Source organism: Petaurus breviceps, unplaced genomic scaffold, assembly GCF_028583685.1.
Source record: "Petaurus breviceps papuanus isolate PSGF00001 unplaced genomic scaffold, PetGlider_PUasm1.0 76, whole genome shotgun sequence".
Lineage (NCBI taxonomy): Eukaryota > Metazoa > Chordata > Mammalia > Diprotodontia > Petauridae > Petaurus > Petaurus breviceps.
Genome location: NW_027186473.1, coordinates 11,580,534 through 11,595,750, shown reverse-complemented (window position 1 = coordinate 11,595,750; position 15,217 = coordinate 11,580,534). Strand labels below are relative to the sequence as shown.

General features: G+C 38.4%; 1 protein-coding gene across 5 annotated transcripts in view; it reads right to left on the bottom strand.

Annotated features, from left to right (window-relative positions):
• The window catches only part of PDGFRA (platelet derived growth factor receptor alpha), a 50,241-nt gene that overhangs the window by 21,620 nt on the left and 13,404 nt on the right, over window positions 1-15,217 (bottom strand). For all 5 annotated transcript variants that reach the window (XM_069105249.1, XM_069105248.1, XM_069105247.1 and 2 more), the window contains 7 exons: window positions 14,113-14,430; window positions 9,520-9,783; window positions 8,162-8,292; window positions 5,962-6,133; window positions 5,673-5,862; window positions 2,164-2,279; window positions 735-861 (listed from right to left, as the gene is read on the bottom strand). In XM_069105249.1, the coding sequence (XP_068961350.1) occupies window positions 735-861; window positions 2,164-2,279; window positions 5,673-5,862; window positions 5,962-6,133; window positions 8,162-8,292; window positions 9,520-9,783; window positions 14,113-14,430 (1,318 nt within the window). The remainder of the gene's footprint in view (window positions 1-734; window positions 862-2,163; window positions 2,280-5,672; window positions 5,863-5,961; window positions 6,134-8,161; window positions 8,293-9,519; window positions 9,784-14,112; window positions 14,431-15,217) is intronic.

The following is a 15,217-nucleotide window of genomic DNA, read 5'->3' as shown; positions in this document are numbered from 1 at the left end:
TTTAGGATGATATGAAATTGCTATGTGATTATTAGCAGTATTATTAACATTACTAAATACTAATATTATTAAAATTATTATCAAGACTAATTTTTGATCTCTGAATTTATTAGTAGGAAGTGGTAAGAAGCAAAAATGTTAAAGTGATTGACATACAAGAAACATAAATTATACATATCCTTTGACTGAAAGATGACAGTACCAGGAATTTACCAATCAAATAAGCTACAAGCCACATAAAGAAAATGAAAGCTAAGAATATTGAGAGCAAAAAAAAAAGTTCAAAGAAAAATTACTCATTCAAAAAATCTTGTAATTCAATTATTTCTCACCCTTCTGAAGTCTCTTGGTTACCTTCATCTCTATCCATATATTGGTCACCCTGTTGCTAGATACCCATTTTCTAAATGTAAGAACTGATCTCTTAAAGTCACATCAGATGGCTGGTGTTTTCTCTCTGCTGGGCTGCATAGCTGCTTTTTTTTTTTTGCCCCTTCTTACACACAAAGTAGTCCAATCATACCCAGTAGTCTAGTGATAACTTCCTCTTTAACAAAGAGTTCAAACAGAGATGGCTTGCGGTCTATAAGACCCTCTTCAATCATAACCAGTGTGATTCTGAGGCTTCCCAGAAGTCACACATGAGAAAAGAGCTAACAAAGTCAACCTGGTGGACATTTAATTCAGGAGAGGAGAAATCTGATGGAAAGACAAAGGCATGAATGGCTTCTTACTTTGTAATATCCTTGCAAATCATCCACTCCATGACCGGAAGCGGTGTCCCTTCGGCTATGCATTTGACCGTCTGCCCACCTGCAGAGCCGTGGTTGTCATCCTCCAGGTCCAGAATAGAAGCTGGAACTAAAAGACAAGGTTGAAAGAAATCCATTGTTTTTGGTGGCCCAGGTGGATGACAAGAACAAGAAAAAACAAATATTCAGAGCTTGTACATTCAAATATGCTGTCCAGTGAAAACAAACCCAGGTGCTGAGAAAGTTCTCAGTTTAATACTATAGAAATATCTTGGAAATGTGGACCATAGTTCTTTTCATCAGAAAGGGCAAAAACTTAATAGAGCTGGGATTATTAAATATGAAAGGGGATGGAAAAATTTTTTTCAGATGTTTGTGTCATAGTGCTCAGCTAAGCTGTTTTCCAGGAAAATTCTTCATGTCCAATAACGTCCCTCCCAACTCTGTAATTCTGATTCCATGACTTTCAATGCATCTAGAGAAGTTGGATAATTCTGAGTAAATAATTTTCTAAAGAGACTTGAAGTGCAGCATTAAGCGTCAGTTACCAAAATACTTCATCTTTGCCCAACTGGAATTTTTTTTAAGCAATTGGGGTTAAGTAACTTGCTCAAGGTTACATGGCCAGTTATTTCTGGGTGTGGTGCTAAGTATCTGAGCCTAGATTTGATCCCAGGTCTCCCGACTCTGGGTCCGGCCCTCTTACTCACTGTGCTACCTGGCCGCCCCCCAACTGGAATTTCTAGGGTTGAAAAATGTCAATTCATTAAAGTAAAATTGGCCACCTATGCCCAGTTTATACTATATATTATACTATGCCCAGTTTAGCAGATCACCTTGTGTCATTCCAAAAGACTGGTGGTCACCACACTTAGCCTACATCCTTTTATGAGCTCTGTGAGGTTCAGATTTCTATCACTGTAGATTTGGGAGAGCCAATCTGGTTGGTAACCACAGTAGAATGTCCATTTCTGTCTGAGCCTGGGTCTAGAGATCATAGACACAGGAAAGGATAGTACCAGGGCTCTTTTCCGAATTCTAAACCATTCCACTGAGGATCAATGGATATCCACTGGAGGATGAAGTCCACAGTGTGTCTACTCTTTCCTCTAGCTAGTGGGCTATAGAAAGAGAGGCCGGCAGCTGTTTTAGGGTTGCACTGGTACTGATACCCTGTCTCAGAGGGGCTCTGGACTCCCAAAGTCACCTGGGTCCAGAACACCTGGCAGATATCTCCTAGCACAATGGTGTCCCTAGTCCCTGGTGCTATGCAAATGGGGACTGGCAATCAGTGGCTGTGATCTTCTCTACCCAGGAGAAAAAAAGTCAAGAAGCCAGGTATTCCTTGAAATTAAACCTCATTATTCTTATGCCATATCAACACCAATTCATAGTCATTCTCTTGACTTACCTTGAATTGTAAGCTCAAAAGTATAATTCTTAATATCATCCTCATTTTGAGCCATAATAGTATAATATCCACTGTCTTCTTCCTTAGCACGAATCAGTTTTAACTTGCTTTGATATCTGTAAAGAAGGGTTTTTTTTTAAAGATTCATTTCTACTTCAAATATTAGGAAAAAAAGCCCAATTGTCCTTATGAAAGTAATAACAATTACAGATTTCAATGATTAACTGGTTTGAAAGATATATTATATGGAAGTCGGATTATAAAAATATTTTTCATTTTCACAGCATATCTTTTTCAAGATTCCCAGGGAGTTTTGTACATACTGAAATTCCCAATCAATACTGGAGACCAGATACTTTAAAGACCAGAAATGAAAGGGTACCTGTGGGATTGTGGGAAATGACATGGTGCTGTTGGAAAGAAGCCAAAGGGGCATGACTTGTGAAGGGCTGTAGTTTAACAAACAGAATACCTGACTCAGGGGAAAGCAGACCCATCTTGGCAGCTCATTGAGCCACATTCAGAGGCTTGTTCTCTCTGAGAGGTATCATGGTACAATGAAAGGAGTGCTGGCTTTACAGTCAGAGGACTTCAGTCTGAGCCTCAGCTCTATTACTTTCTAACTGACACTGGAAAAGTTACTTCAACCCTCTGGGTCCATTTCCTAATCTATGAAATGGAAGAGCTGAATTGAGAGGCCTCTGGGATCCCTTTCAGTTATGAAGCTATGATCCTGTGATTTAGAAAATGTAGTGAATAATACTTGTACTACCTACTACCTCACAATGTTATCAAAGGAACTATAGCAACCTTTGATCTTTACTTTAGTTCCCTCCTTTCTTTAAAAATGTGTTTCTCTTTTAATGTTTTCATGGAATGAATTCCTGACTGCCAAGACTGCATAATTCTACAATTCCATGATTTTCTGTTTAAAATGCATCATGTAGGGGCGGCCAGGTGGCTCAGTGAGTAAGAGCACCGGCCCCAGAGTTGGGATGACCTGGGATAGAATCAGGGCTCAGATACTTAGCACCACACCCAGAAATAACTGGCTGTGTAACCTTGAGCAAGTTACTTAACCCCAATTGCTTAAAAAAAAAAAAAAAATTAAATAAATAAATAAAATGCATCATGCAATGTGGTGTAACATGCTGATCTAAGTCTAATTTCTACCAGACTGCTTTTCAGTTTTCCTAGCAATTTTTATCAAATAGGAAGTTCTCTCTTCTCTCCTCAGTTTTGGTAACATGTAACTATTCATAATAGGGCAGCTAGGTGGCGTAGTAGATAGAGAACTGGGCCTGGAGTGGGGAAGACCTGAATTCAAATCCAATCTCAGACACTTACTAGCTGTGTGACCCTGGACAAGTCACTCAACCCTGTTTGTCTCAGTTTCCTCAGCTGTAAAATGAGCTGGGGGAAAAAATGGCTAACCACTCCAGTATCTTTGGCAAGAAAATCCCAAATGGGGTCACAAAGAGTCAGACATACCTAAAAAATGTCTCAGTAACAACTATTCATAGTAGATTCTGATCATTCTTTTAATTTCTTCTGGTTTTATTGTAATTTCTCCTTGTTCTTTTGCTATACATGTCTTATGCTACTGATGGTGACTGATACATAAGTGTGACCCTGGCTGACAAAAGGCAATGCTAATTGAGAAAAATTCACACTCAGATGCAAAGGACCTTTTCATTTGCAACTACAACCAACTATGCTCTGAGCCTCCTCTTCACTGGGTCCCCCCACCCTCACCTTTCTGCTTCATGTGAACAGGGCTACTCCAGCTCTAACTGATGTACTGCATTGCTTTCTCTCACAATGGCTTCCTGGCAGTCCACAGGGATGCCACAATTGAGCTTACGACCTCCTTAAAGATCTTCTCTGTCCACCCTGCTGGTGGTCACTGTTACTTTGTAGGCCAGAAGGAGACCCTGCTATCATATGCTCCTCAAACACGCGCATCCCTCAAGATGTGGGGTGCGCCATCTAAGCTTTCCATACTGGCAGATTATTCCATTCTATCACCTTGAGCTGGGTGAGCCTGTCTTATCATTCAGTGTTAATTTCAGCTCATACATTATGTTCAATTTTTTAGATGTGATATCAAGAATATATCCAAGGCCTCCCAGGGGGGATAAAAGTGGACATTTTCACCCCCTTTTGAACTGTGATCTAGAGATGACAAACTTGGAGTATACTTTGTCTATACTCTTCCCTCAATCTCCTAAGACATTCTGGCATTACTGATTGTTTTTTACTCCTTTTTCAATCACTGTACTGCCTGGGTAAAAAATTCAGATATTTTCTCTGCATCCTGGGATCTCATTGCCAAAAACATTTCTCCTCACAAACTGCAGAAGGAATTTTGTTCAGGCAGGGGAAAAAAATCACATCTGAGCTTGAAATTTGTTAGATATTCTAAAAAGGGCTCTTTTGATAGACAATTGTGCTGTTGAGATTTATTTCCACTTCTCCCTAGGATGGGTTATGATCTTGACTGGATACAAGGGTCTGGAATAGTTGACCTTTCAAAAAAACACTTTTTATCCCAGAATTTATTATTCTAATTTTAGAGATGCTAGAAGGGCCCTCAAAACAAATTGTGTAGTCTTTTTCCAGGCAGCTAGGTGGTGCAGTGTATAGAACACTGGACTTGGGAGTCAGAAGACTTAAGTTCAAAGCTAAGCTCAGAGATTCACGATCTATGTGACCCTGGGCAAGTCACTTAATCTGCTTGCCTCAGTTTCCTCATCTGTTAAATGTGAATAATAATAACAAACACCCCAGGGTTGTTGTGAGGATCAAATGAGATAATATTTATAAAGCATTTTATAAACATTAAAGTGGCATATCAATGTTGGCTACTATTATTTTTGTTGTTATCATTATTATTTTTAGGGTAGTAAATTAGTGTTGTTCCCTAGTTTACAGATAGTACCCGGAAGTTAGGTAAGTGATTTAGCTAAAGTCCCAAAACTAGCTGAGTAGCAGAGAGTGCAAAAGAACTCAGGTCTCCTGTATCCTTTGCCATTTTTCTTTCCATGCCATATTGCCTTGTGCTAATTAAGCCAGTGAAGCCTTCTTAATTATTCATTAGCAAAGCAGAGCTACCATATACTAGACATCTACCATTCACATAGGACTGTGGGAGCTTTGACAATATGCTAAATCCAAGTGGCTCCAATCCGGCTGTCCTTCTCCAGGGCAAAATTCCACGAGACCGCTGGATCTGGCCATCTGTCTTCAATCGGAGGAGAGGTTTTACAACTTATGGCTCTTCCTAATGTAATCATTAAATACTTACCAGGATGCCATTACCTTATTACAATGTTTGAGACAAAAGACATTTGTCCTTTATGCTTCATGGCCAAGCTTATGGCTCTTTGAATTGATTTCATTTATAGTCTGGTTCATAAGACACATACAATTCCCTTACTAGGAACACACATATAAAATCAGAGCAACAGTCATGAGGAAAGACTTACTTGGGAAAGGTCTTTCTTTACCTTATTTCCTGGATCTTATCTAAGCCAGTGATGATTTCGGTCAGATTCTCAATCACGGTCATATTGTCCTTAAGCCAGGATATCTTTGGTGGTGGATATGCTTGTACATCCACTATAAAATGGCGGACTTCATGCAAGTTAATGGTTTCCATCTGGCTGAAGTTGGGTTTGAGCTCAATAAATCCCTTCTCTATAAAGGAAAGGTTTCTATTAAGTAAGGATTGTCACAAGGTAGAGGGTTGTCATTGCTTTGGAAGACTTTATATAGACAGAAAGGGTCAAATCATACCATGAACAGAAATGGTGACTTTCTTAATCTCCTTAGTTTCCTTGGTAGCATGACGGGCAGCACATTCATAGTCTCCACTGTCTTTCACTGTCACCTTAGGGACAGTCAGCGTATACACCAACTTGAGAGATGGAACTTTGATTTCATCAACTTTCAAAATGCCTTTGTTTTTCTATATCAGAAAGAGAGGGAAATCACCTTAAAATTATCTACTTCAAGAAATGGAAAAAGTACTTTTGAACTGCAAGGCTCAAAAAAGCAAACCAAAGATAACCAAAGAACAGGTAGCTCCATATGATCTGTTTTACTCAGATAGGATTATATACATGGTTGTTGAATGAGTACATGAATGAATGAATGAATGAATGAATGAATGATGCCATTAGGCTGAGATGTTCTCTTCAATGCACAGGGTTTTCCCTAGACTAAATGAGAAAATGTCCCAGGTTCTTCTCTCAGCTAATCTGCTTGCTACAAAAACCCATTTCTTTAGCATCAGGTTAAAGATGTCACTGATGCTCTATGACTGAATCACAGAATACCACAACCTGAGAAGAATCAAACTTGCAGACTGCTCAGGTAGTCAATGAATGGAAAATTGCATAATGGGTAGAAGCAATAATGCAATTAACTGACATCTATGCAATAAAATGACATCAGTTTTAAGTGTTGCAAAACATTTTATAAACAATATTTCCTTTGATGCCAATAATGACCCTGTGAGGTTATAAATATTATTTTTTCCATTTCACAAATAAGGCAATTAAGGCTCAGAGAGACTAAGAGACCTTCCCAGAGTCATATAGCTTGCAAGAGTATGAGGCAGGATTTGAACCCAGGTCTTCAAGACTCCAAGTCAAGTATGCTTTCCAAGATATTATGCTTCTGAATTTTGTTAATGCTAACTTGTGACAGATGACTTGAAATATATCACCAAAGACATTTAAAAAAACATAAATGGAGGTAGACTGAGCATATAGCAAGAATGAGAGATAAGAGGTAATTGAAGTAAGACCTCTAGATTGCTGGGTAAATAATCTATACCATATAAGCCAAATATTTGCATATTTATGATAGGTGGCACAGTGGGGAGAGCACCAGACCCAGAATCAGGAAGACCTAAATTTAAATTCAGCTTCAGACCCTTACTGGCTATGTGACCCTGGGCAAGTCACTTAACCCTGTTTGCCTCTCAGTTTCCTCATCTGTAAAATGAGTTTAAGAAGGAAATGGCAAACCACTCCAGTATCTTTGCCAAGAAAACCCCAAAATGGGGTCAGACAGAACTGAAACAGCTAAACAACATTTGTAGTAGGACACAAGATTTATAATTTATTTTTATAATATTTATATATATATAATTTTTATAATATTTATAAGGCATAGAGAAGGATGGTTATTTATCACAGTGTAGAGAGTACCTAAATCAGAAAGATGACAGATTCATCAATCCAGATAGGTCAAATAAGAGTTGAAGTTGAAAGGATCAGTTCCCTAATGGAAAGATTATAAAGAAAGGGAAATGGACCAAGGGAAGAACCTTGAGATGTGCTTACAATTTAACAGGCAGAAAGAATGAGAGATGGTCAGAGAGGGGAGAGCAGAAATAGGAAAATACCAAGTCATGAGAGTTATGGGGCAATTTTAGGAAAGGGATTATTAATGGCACTGAATGAAAAGAAAATGTGTTCAGAGAAATGAGGATTGGCATCTGTCATCTTAATGACCAACAAACTAATCAGCAGAATTACCCTTTTTTCCTTTTTTACATTTTCAATTTAAAAAAAATCATTATAGTAATTATAGTCTTTAGGATCTTCCTTTTAAAATATTTGTCACTATTTTGGTTCTCAAAAATATAATGTATGTTTTTCATACATTCTAAACCTTTAATAGGAGAGGGGACTGACTAACCTTTATCAAATCTACACTTTGTTCATTCAAATTCTTTCAAAGACCACACAATTTTAGGGCTGAAAGAAACTTCTGTGATTTAGTTCAACTTTTACATTATGTACATGAAAAAACAGGCCTAAAAAGGCAATTGGTTCAAAATCTAGTTAAAGGCTGCCTTGGAACTAGAACCTAGATCTCCCTAAATCCTGGCCCCTTTTTTTTTGCACTATACCATGCATCTTCTCCAAGAGTTAGAAAATGTCACTTCCATTCTTAAAACAAAAATCCAAAGGAAGGTACATACCACTTTCCCAGGGTAATTCCACTGAAGGTCAACCACCTCATTGTGTAAGACAGCACAAGTTACAACAAGTGTTTCTCCCGTTTTATAAACAGTTTTCACTGCCTCGATCTCAACTTCAAGCTCAGGAGTAGCTACAGGAAAAAGAAAAGTAATAGATTTAAATACAGTAGAATATGCAAAGGGAATTCTGAATGAGTATCTGATAAATTACTGTCATTTTTTGAAGTTTAAGGTCTTCTTTAATTTAAAATAGTCTTTGATACAAATTTAGTTGGGCTTTATTATTATTTAAAGTAGCTTTTAAATAATGTTCAACTAGGGGCGGCCAGGTGGCACAGTAAGAGCACCAGCCCTGGAGTCGGGATACCTGGGATCAGTTCCAGCCTCAGATACTTGGCACCCACACAAAATAACTGGCCGTGTAACCTTGAACAAGTTACTTAATCCCAACTGCGTTAATAAATGAATGAATGAATACATAGATAGATAGATAGATAAATAAATAAATGATGTTCAACTTATTACCTATTGGGGAGATAAATGTAAAATGATACAGGAGAAAACTTTTTAAAAATTATATATGTGTATACAAATGTGTATATATATACATAGCATACATACATATATACACATATCACAATATATGTGTGTATATATATATATATGTATGTATACACACACATACATATATCCCTGTAAATGATTTTGGCATGGCAAAATTCTAAAAACACCTGAAATGGATTTTTCTGACTTGGTACATGTATCAGATTGATAGCTGGTCCCAAAATGGAGGACTATGGTTTTTTGTGCATGGCACATTTGGCACAGCCATCCAAAGAGAGACTGGAGCTTCAGACGAGAGCAAGAAATAAGTTTATAAAGTATGAGTGGGGCTCTTCTTTCTTTTACATGGGAGAATACTCTGAGCTTAAAGGAGAGAAGCAAATTCATTATTCAACAGTATTTTTTAAGAAAAATGAATGGAATTCTGCTCTATCAAGACTTAAATCTGATTATTCTGGGTGAAATTGGCACAAGTAAGTCTTAACTTGTTGCTATGAATAATGTATAATATAATCTACTAAAATGGTAGTCTTGACCACCAAAATCAGGGAAGTCACATCTTAACTAATCAAAACCCAACAAAATAGATGATTCAATTAATTTAATTATGTTTAATGTTTTTGTACCCTAGATTTAAGATATGGGAATAAAGCACCTCCTAATTTTCCATATAAAAGTTTTAGTTTAAACATAAAAGCTACCTACAGGGTTTTAGAGGGGAGAGATAGAAGCAAGAAAGGAGAGAGGGAAAAGAAGGGGGGAGAGGAGAGGGACCAGAGAGGGAGAAAACCTACCTGTTATTGTATAAATGTTGAATGGAATTGTTTGGAACTTTTTCCCTTTGATGATTGTCTCACACTTGAATTGTCCCATGGCAAAGTTTCCAACAAAGCCCTGTCTGCTATCATAGAATGCATGTACCACTTTGTCATCACCGTTGAGTAGGGTCACTTGAGCCTGAGGATCAGTTGTGCGACATGGAATAGTGACAGAATCATGTTCCTCTGCGAAAATTAAGTGATCAACCGTGGCTGAAGGTACAAAGGCTACATCTGGATCTGTTGTAAGCAACCACACAAAATACCCGTCGTTTTAATCGCTGCACAAGCATCCAGAAGATGTAGTTTAAAGGCATTGGCCATCACAAAGAATAGGAGGAATTTGCAGTCAATTGTCAAGCATAAACTATAACAGTCTACTTATAATCTAAAAATACTGATGATACACACCCATATTAGCCAGAAATTCACTGGTAATTTTCAAAATTAAGTATCATGTTCCATCTTCATTTTATGAAATGTAGGGGTCTCCAGAGGCATAGAAAGATTTAGCAGTAACTAATAGAACTTAAGTCAAGGTCACATCTAAGGCCTTGAAAAGTGATGCAAGAGATGGTAGACAGGGCTGCGGGGCATGTAGAAAGAACAGCCATCAGTCAGGATAGCCAGAACACAAAATACATGGAGGGAAGTAAAAAGACTGGAAAATTAGGATATGGCCAAGATATGAATCACAGGACAAACACAACTTTATATTTGATCTCAGAGGTAATCAGGAGCAAGCATAGGTAATTGAATAGAGGGAAGAGATGGTCAGAACTATAGGAGATGGGTCAAAGTGGAGACTGAGTTGAAGCAGGAAAATTCATTAGAAAGTTATTAAAATAGTCCTGATGAAAGATGATAAGGACCTGAACAAATGGTGACTATATAAAATGGGGATCTTGTGATTGTGAAGATTTGGCAATGGATGGAATATGTAGGAGAGTGAGGGTAGGGAGTGGAGGACAAGCCTGAGTTGCAAGTATGGGCAACTGGGAAGTTCATGGTACCCTCAACAATTATATGGAAGCTGGGAAGAGGGGAAGATTTGAGGGGAAAAGACAATGAATTCTGTTGTGAATGTTGAGTTTGAGGACAGTATATTTGGTTTGAGATGTCCAAAAGGCAGGTAGTCTTGTGGGACTGTAATGCAGGTGAGACTAGGGCTAGATATAATGATCTGGGAATCCTCCCAATAGAGATGATTAATTGAACCCACAGCAGATGTTGAGAATTCCAAGAGAGATAGGGGAAGAGAAGAGGACCAAGGACAGAGCCTTTGGGAATATTACAGTGAACATCACAACATGGATGAAAAACTAGCCAAAGAGGGGCGGCCAGGTGGCTCAGCGAGTAAGAGCACCGGTTCCAGTATTGGGACTACCTGGAGATCGAATCGAATCCCGGGCTCAGACACTCAGCACCACACCCAGAAATAACTGGACGTGTAACCTTGAGCAAGTTACTTAACCCCGATTGCTTAAAAAAAAAAGAAAAACTAGCCAAAGAAATTAAAAAGGAATGGTCAAAACAGATTGGAGAAGGGCGAAGGGAATGCCAGAGAACAGAGTATCCAGGAGGAAAGACATGAACAAAGAATGTCAAAGGTTAAAGAAAGATCAAAAAGGGTAAATGAGGAAAGGCCATTAGACCTGACAATTAAGCAAACACTAGAGAGGGCAGTTTTGGTTGGATGATGAGGTCTGTAGTACAAATGCAAAGTGAGAAGAAAGAAGTTAAGATGGGAGAACAGATGTATGAAAGTAGCTAATGGAGATGGTTAGATCAAATGAGGTGGTGTGTGTGTGGATGGAAAGAGATGTCGCTTCATCTACAGGAGCCAGTAGATAGGAGATCTTCATACTCTTTTGAGCATATGTCTCAAAGAGTAACTTCATGGATCCAGGGCAAACGTTTCAGGCTTAAATATTAGGGCTAAATAATAAAGGTAGAAGGAGGAAGCAATATATACTATAACCATGTAATGAAGTACATAAGAGAATAACTGAAAAGTGGTTTTAATATTTTATGAATTTAAAGTAGTTTAATTATAAATATATAATAAATAATAATAAATAAATAAGCTAGTTTCATTAGTTGCATTGGCATTCAATAAAGTTTTTTTTAATATACAATTTGGTTGCTGATGATTTCATTACACTTTATCCAAGCAATAGGCATCAAATGCTACAATGTTTCCCTTTTATTTGGTATTTTTGTTCACTTTGATTTTGATATTTGATTTGGATTTTTCTTCACCTAAATTAATAGCAATGGCATTGGTAGGAAATAAATAGTTTAGACCAGTGAAAAATATCTCTTTCCACCATTATGAACCACATGACTAAGGGGCAGGATAATATCCTAAAAAGAACAAGGGGTCCCACTGTCCATCTTTTAAAACAGAAAAATTCTGGATTCAGGGTTGGAAGACCTGGGTTGGAATTTTGATTCAATCGCTTTCTAGTTACAGGACCATGGGCCAGCTACTGTTCTTCGCTATAGTTATCTCATCTTTGAAACAGAAACGATCAAGCTTGCACTACATACTTCACAAGACTGTTGTGGGGTGGGTTCTCTTTAAATTACGAAGGAGATTGTCAGATGTGAACTATTCAAAAGATGAGCATTAGAGAACATAACTCAGGATATCGGATTTCTTGTTTTGGTTCTATCACGATAGTGGTTATGTGACAAGTCACTCACATGGTTTTCTCATGTGTAAAATGAGAGGGCTGAAGTAGATGATCTGAGATTCCTTTCAGCTCCCAATCATGATTAGAACTAGGACATGAATAAATCTAAAAACTCCCTAGGGAAAAAAAAAAAAACAGCTAAACTGCCTTTGAACCCTGCAATCCTAACAGAAAAAAGCATGATAAAAATCTGTTTTGAAACCTTAGTTGCCTGTGGCCAGATCTGTTAAAATAAGTACAGATCTTTATTTTTTAAATAAAATTTCAAGTGGTAAATAGGATTTATAACTCAGGCCAATCAATATTTAATAAGGTCATGGCTAGCAGACCACTAAGTGGTTAACATTGTACTGTCAGTGAGCATTTCCTTTTCTAAAGAAAACCATTTACTTAATTTAATCTAACATGGTCACAGTTAGATTTTGGACCTTTGAGCAAAAATGCCAGAAAGAACTTGCCTGCCCTTTATTAATGACAAAACAAAACAGATCTCTAGCTCCCTGGTCAAGAAGGGTCTTCTTGGGTGGCATTTATGTCCCGAGGAGAGAAAAGGAGGATTTTGATGTTTTCCCCATGCAGACAACACCCCCCCCCATTAGGAATTAACACTTAACACACTGATGGGCTGAGTACCTGATCTGCAGCAAGGAGGACCTCTCCAAACACTTAGAGGGTTTAGCTAGAGTGAGCAATGCATGGAAATACAGCATTTTACTCATGAATATTATCTTAGGGACAATAATAAAACTCAAACTTTCCCTGGCTGAATGGAATTGATAGGAATCTTCTTCCGAGGGAGTTCTCCCTAACCTGTGACATCAAGGTTGGTCTCTTGGGATCCTTCAGCCTCTGGTCACCAGGTCATATAGACACTGCCTGCACTGGCATCTTTCTACTTGGGCTAGAATGCTTAGGATTTATGGTGGGAGTTTTATGGCATTTGTTCTTTAAGCAAAATATTTTAATCACTCCCCCCGCCCTCCAGGAGTCCTCTCTTTTTATCTGTGTGACACTAACATTCCCTTTCCACAGGGATGTCATACTTTATAAACAGTAGTTTGTGTTTCTAAGAAATATATAAAAAGCACTTTCACCCCTATTATTTGATTCTACTCCTGTGAGGTAGCTAAGGCAAGTGTTATCCTCATTTTATAGATAAGACAGCTGAGGCTCGGCTATTCAATGACTTCTCCAAGGTCACACTGTTCCTAAGTGTTTGAACCAGGAGGGTTTCAGTTCCTAAGGCATGAATCCAGGTCTGCCTTCTGATTCCAAATCCAAAGGGCTCTTTCCCCCATATTTATTGCTTCTTCTTTTTTAAGTTGCAAAAGTTTAAAATAACAACATATTTTAGTATCCACCTCCTGGAAAGGTACATTCAATTCTATTCTATCTCCACATGGACTCGGTGAAATTGATATTAATATGAAATGATGGTCTATCTTTGTCACTGCTGCTATTTCTGGGTTCCAAATAGGTCATGAGGTTAGTATGGTTAAATGTAGGGAATGAAGGACGCTAAAGGTACTCAAACTCCTGTCCAAATCTGGGCCAGTAAATAGGAGGTTTTTTTCCCCTCTTAATCCCTGATTTTACAACTACAACACAATAATAAAGATGGAAGTCCCTTCCTTTATCCCTTCAGGCTCAAACCCTGAAGTCTGATAGGACAATGATCAGCTATGCTCTGTGTACTGATTAAGTCTGTAAAATACTATGGGAATAAAGATATTGGGGTAGCTGTATTCTATGTCCTGGTTTTGTCTTCCAACGCTAATGGGTTCCCCCAAATCAACGTGTTTCCTGTAATTCAACTTTAGTCAACATATCAGACAGGGAAACGATAAAACCACTTGAGTTTCAGACTCACCTGGCACATAGATGTAGATGTCTTTGCCTTCAACCTCAGTCTCCTCTGTCTGAGTATGGTTGTAATAGCAAGTGTACAGCCCTGTGTGTACAGCTGAGGCATTGACTACTTCCAGGACCGTCACAAAAAGGCCACTGTTGTTCTCCTCGTTTCTGACTTCTATTTTTTGGTCCTCTTCATCCTGCATGGGGTACTGCCAGCTCACTTCACTGTCCCCAGAGCATCTTAGGGTAAAAGATGAATGCAGCTGCACAACCTTTTCATCCTCATTCGGAAAGACAGTGGGTAATGGAAGCTGGCAAAATGTGAGCCACGGCCCTGTGAAAGGAAACCCTTTCTGAATGGGATGCTTCAAGAAAGGACAGTCTCACTGAGGGAGACTGTGGGAAGCAAAAGGAGCAGCTTATCCCGACAGGGACCCCTTCTATGTAAAGTTCGTTAGCATGGAACCCTACACAAGATGGGACTATAGCAGTCACAGCATCTGCCATCAGGGCTCATTAAAATATCTCTGAGACTCCCCTCCCTCCCATTCCCACAAAACTTCCCAGATTCAGACCCCCTCCAAATTACATGTGCATGTGTGTACAAATTAAACATCAACATTTAACTTTTAATACTGCACTATGTTATTATGGAATGGCCAACAAAATAATAGGATCAAGCATTCATGGGCTTATTATGATGGAATTTTGCAAAGAGAATCCCAGGATCACATGGGATGAGAATTGGACCTGATGGACACCAACTGAACAAGCTTCATTTGTTTGCAAATTACACACATTATACTTGTTACAACTAACTTTGGCAAGCCTTCCCCACTCCAATTAATTCAAGAAAATAGAGCAGGGTGATAGGTCCTTTAATTGTGTGGCTCTACAATTAGTCCAAAGGGCAGGACTAAACACCTGGGTTCTATTCCTGAATTCAATTCTCTGCTTCCACTTTCAGCCTCTGTTCTCCCAACTACAGAACTATATGAAAAGAGACATTTTAAAAACATGAATTGGCTCTATCCTTCTCCCTGAAGTCTACAGATAGAATTACACCCCAATGAAGGATTTGGTGATTGCGATAAGTGGCTATAAGAACATGTTTACAGGCA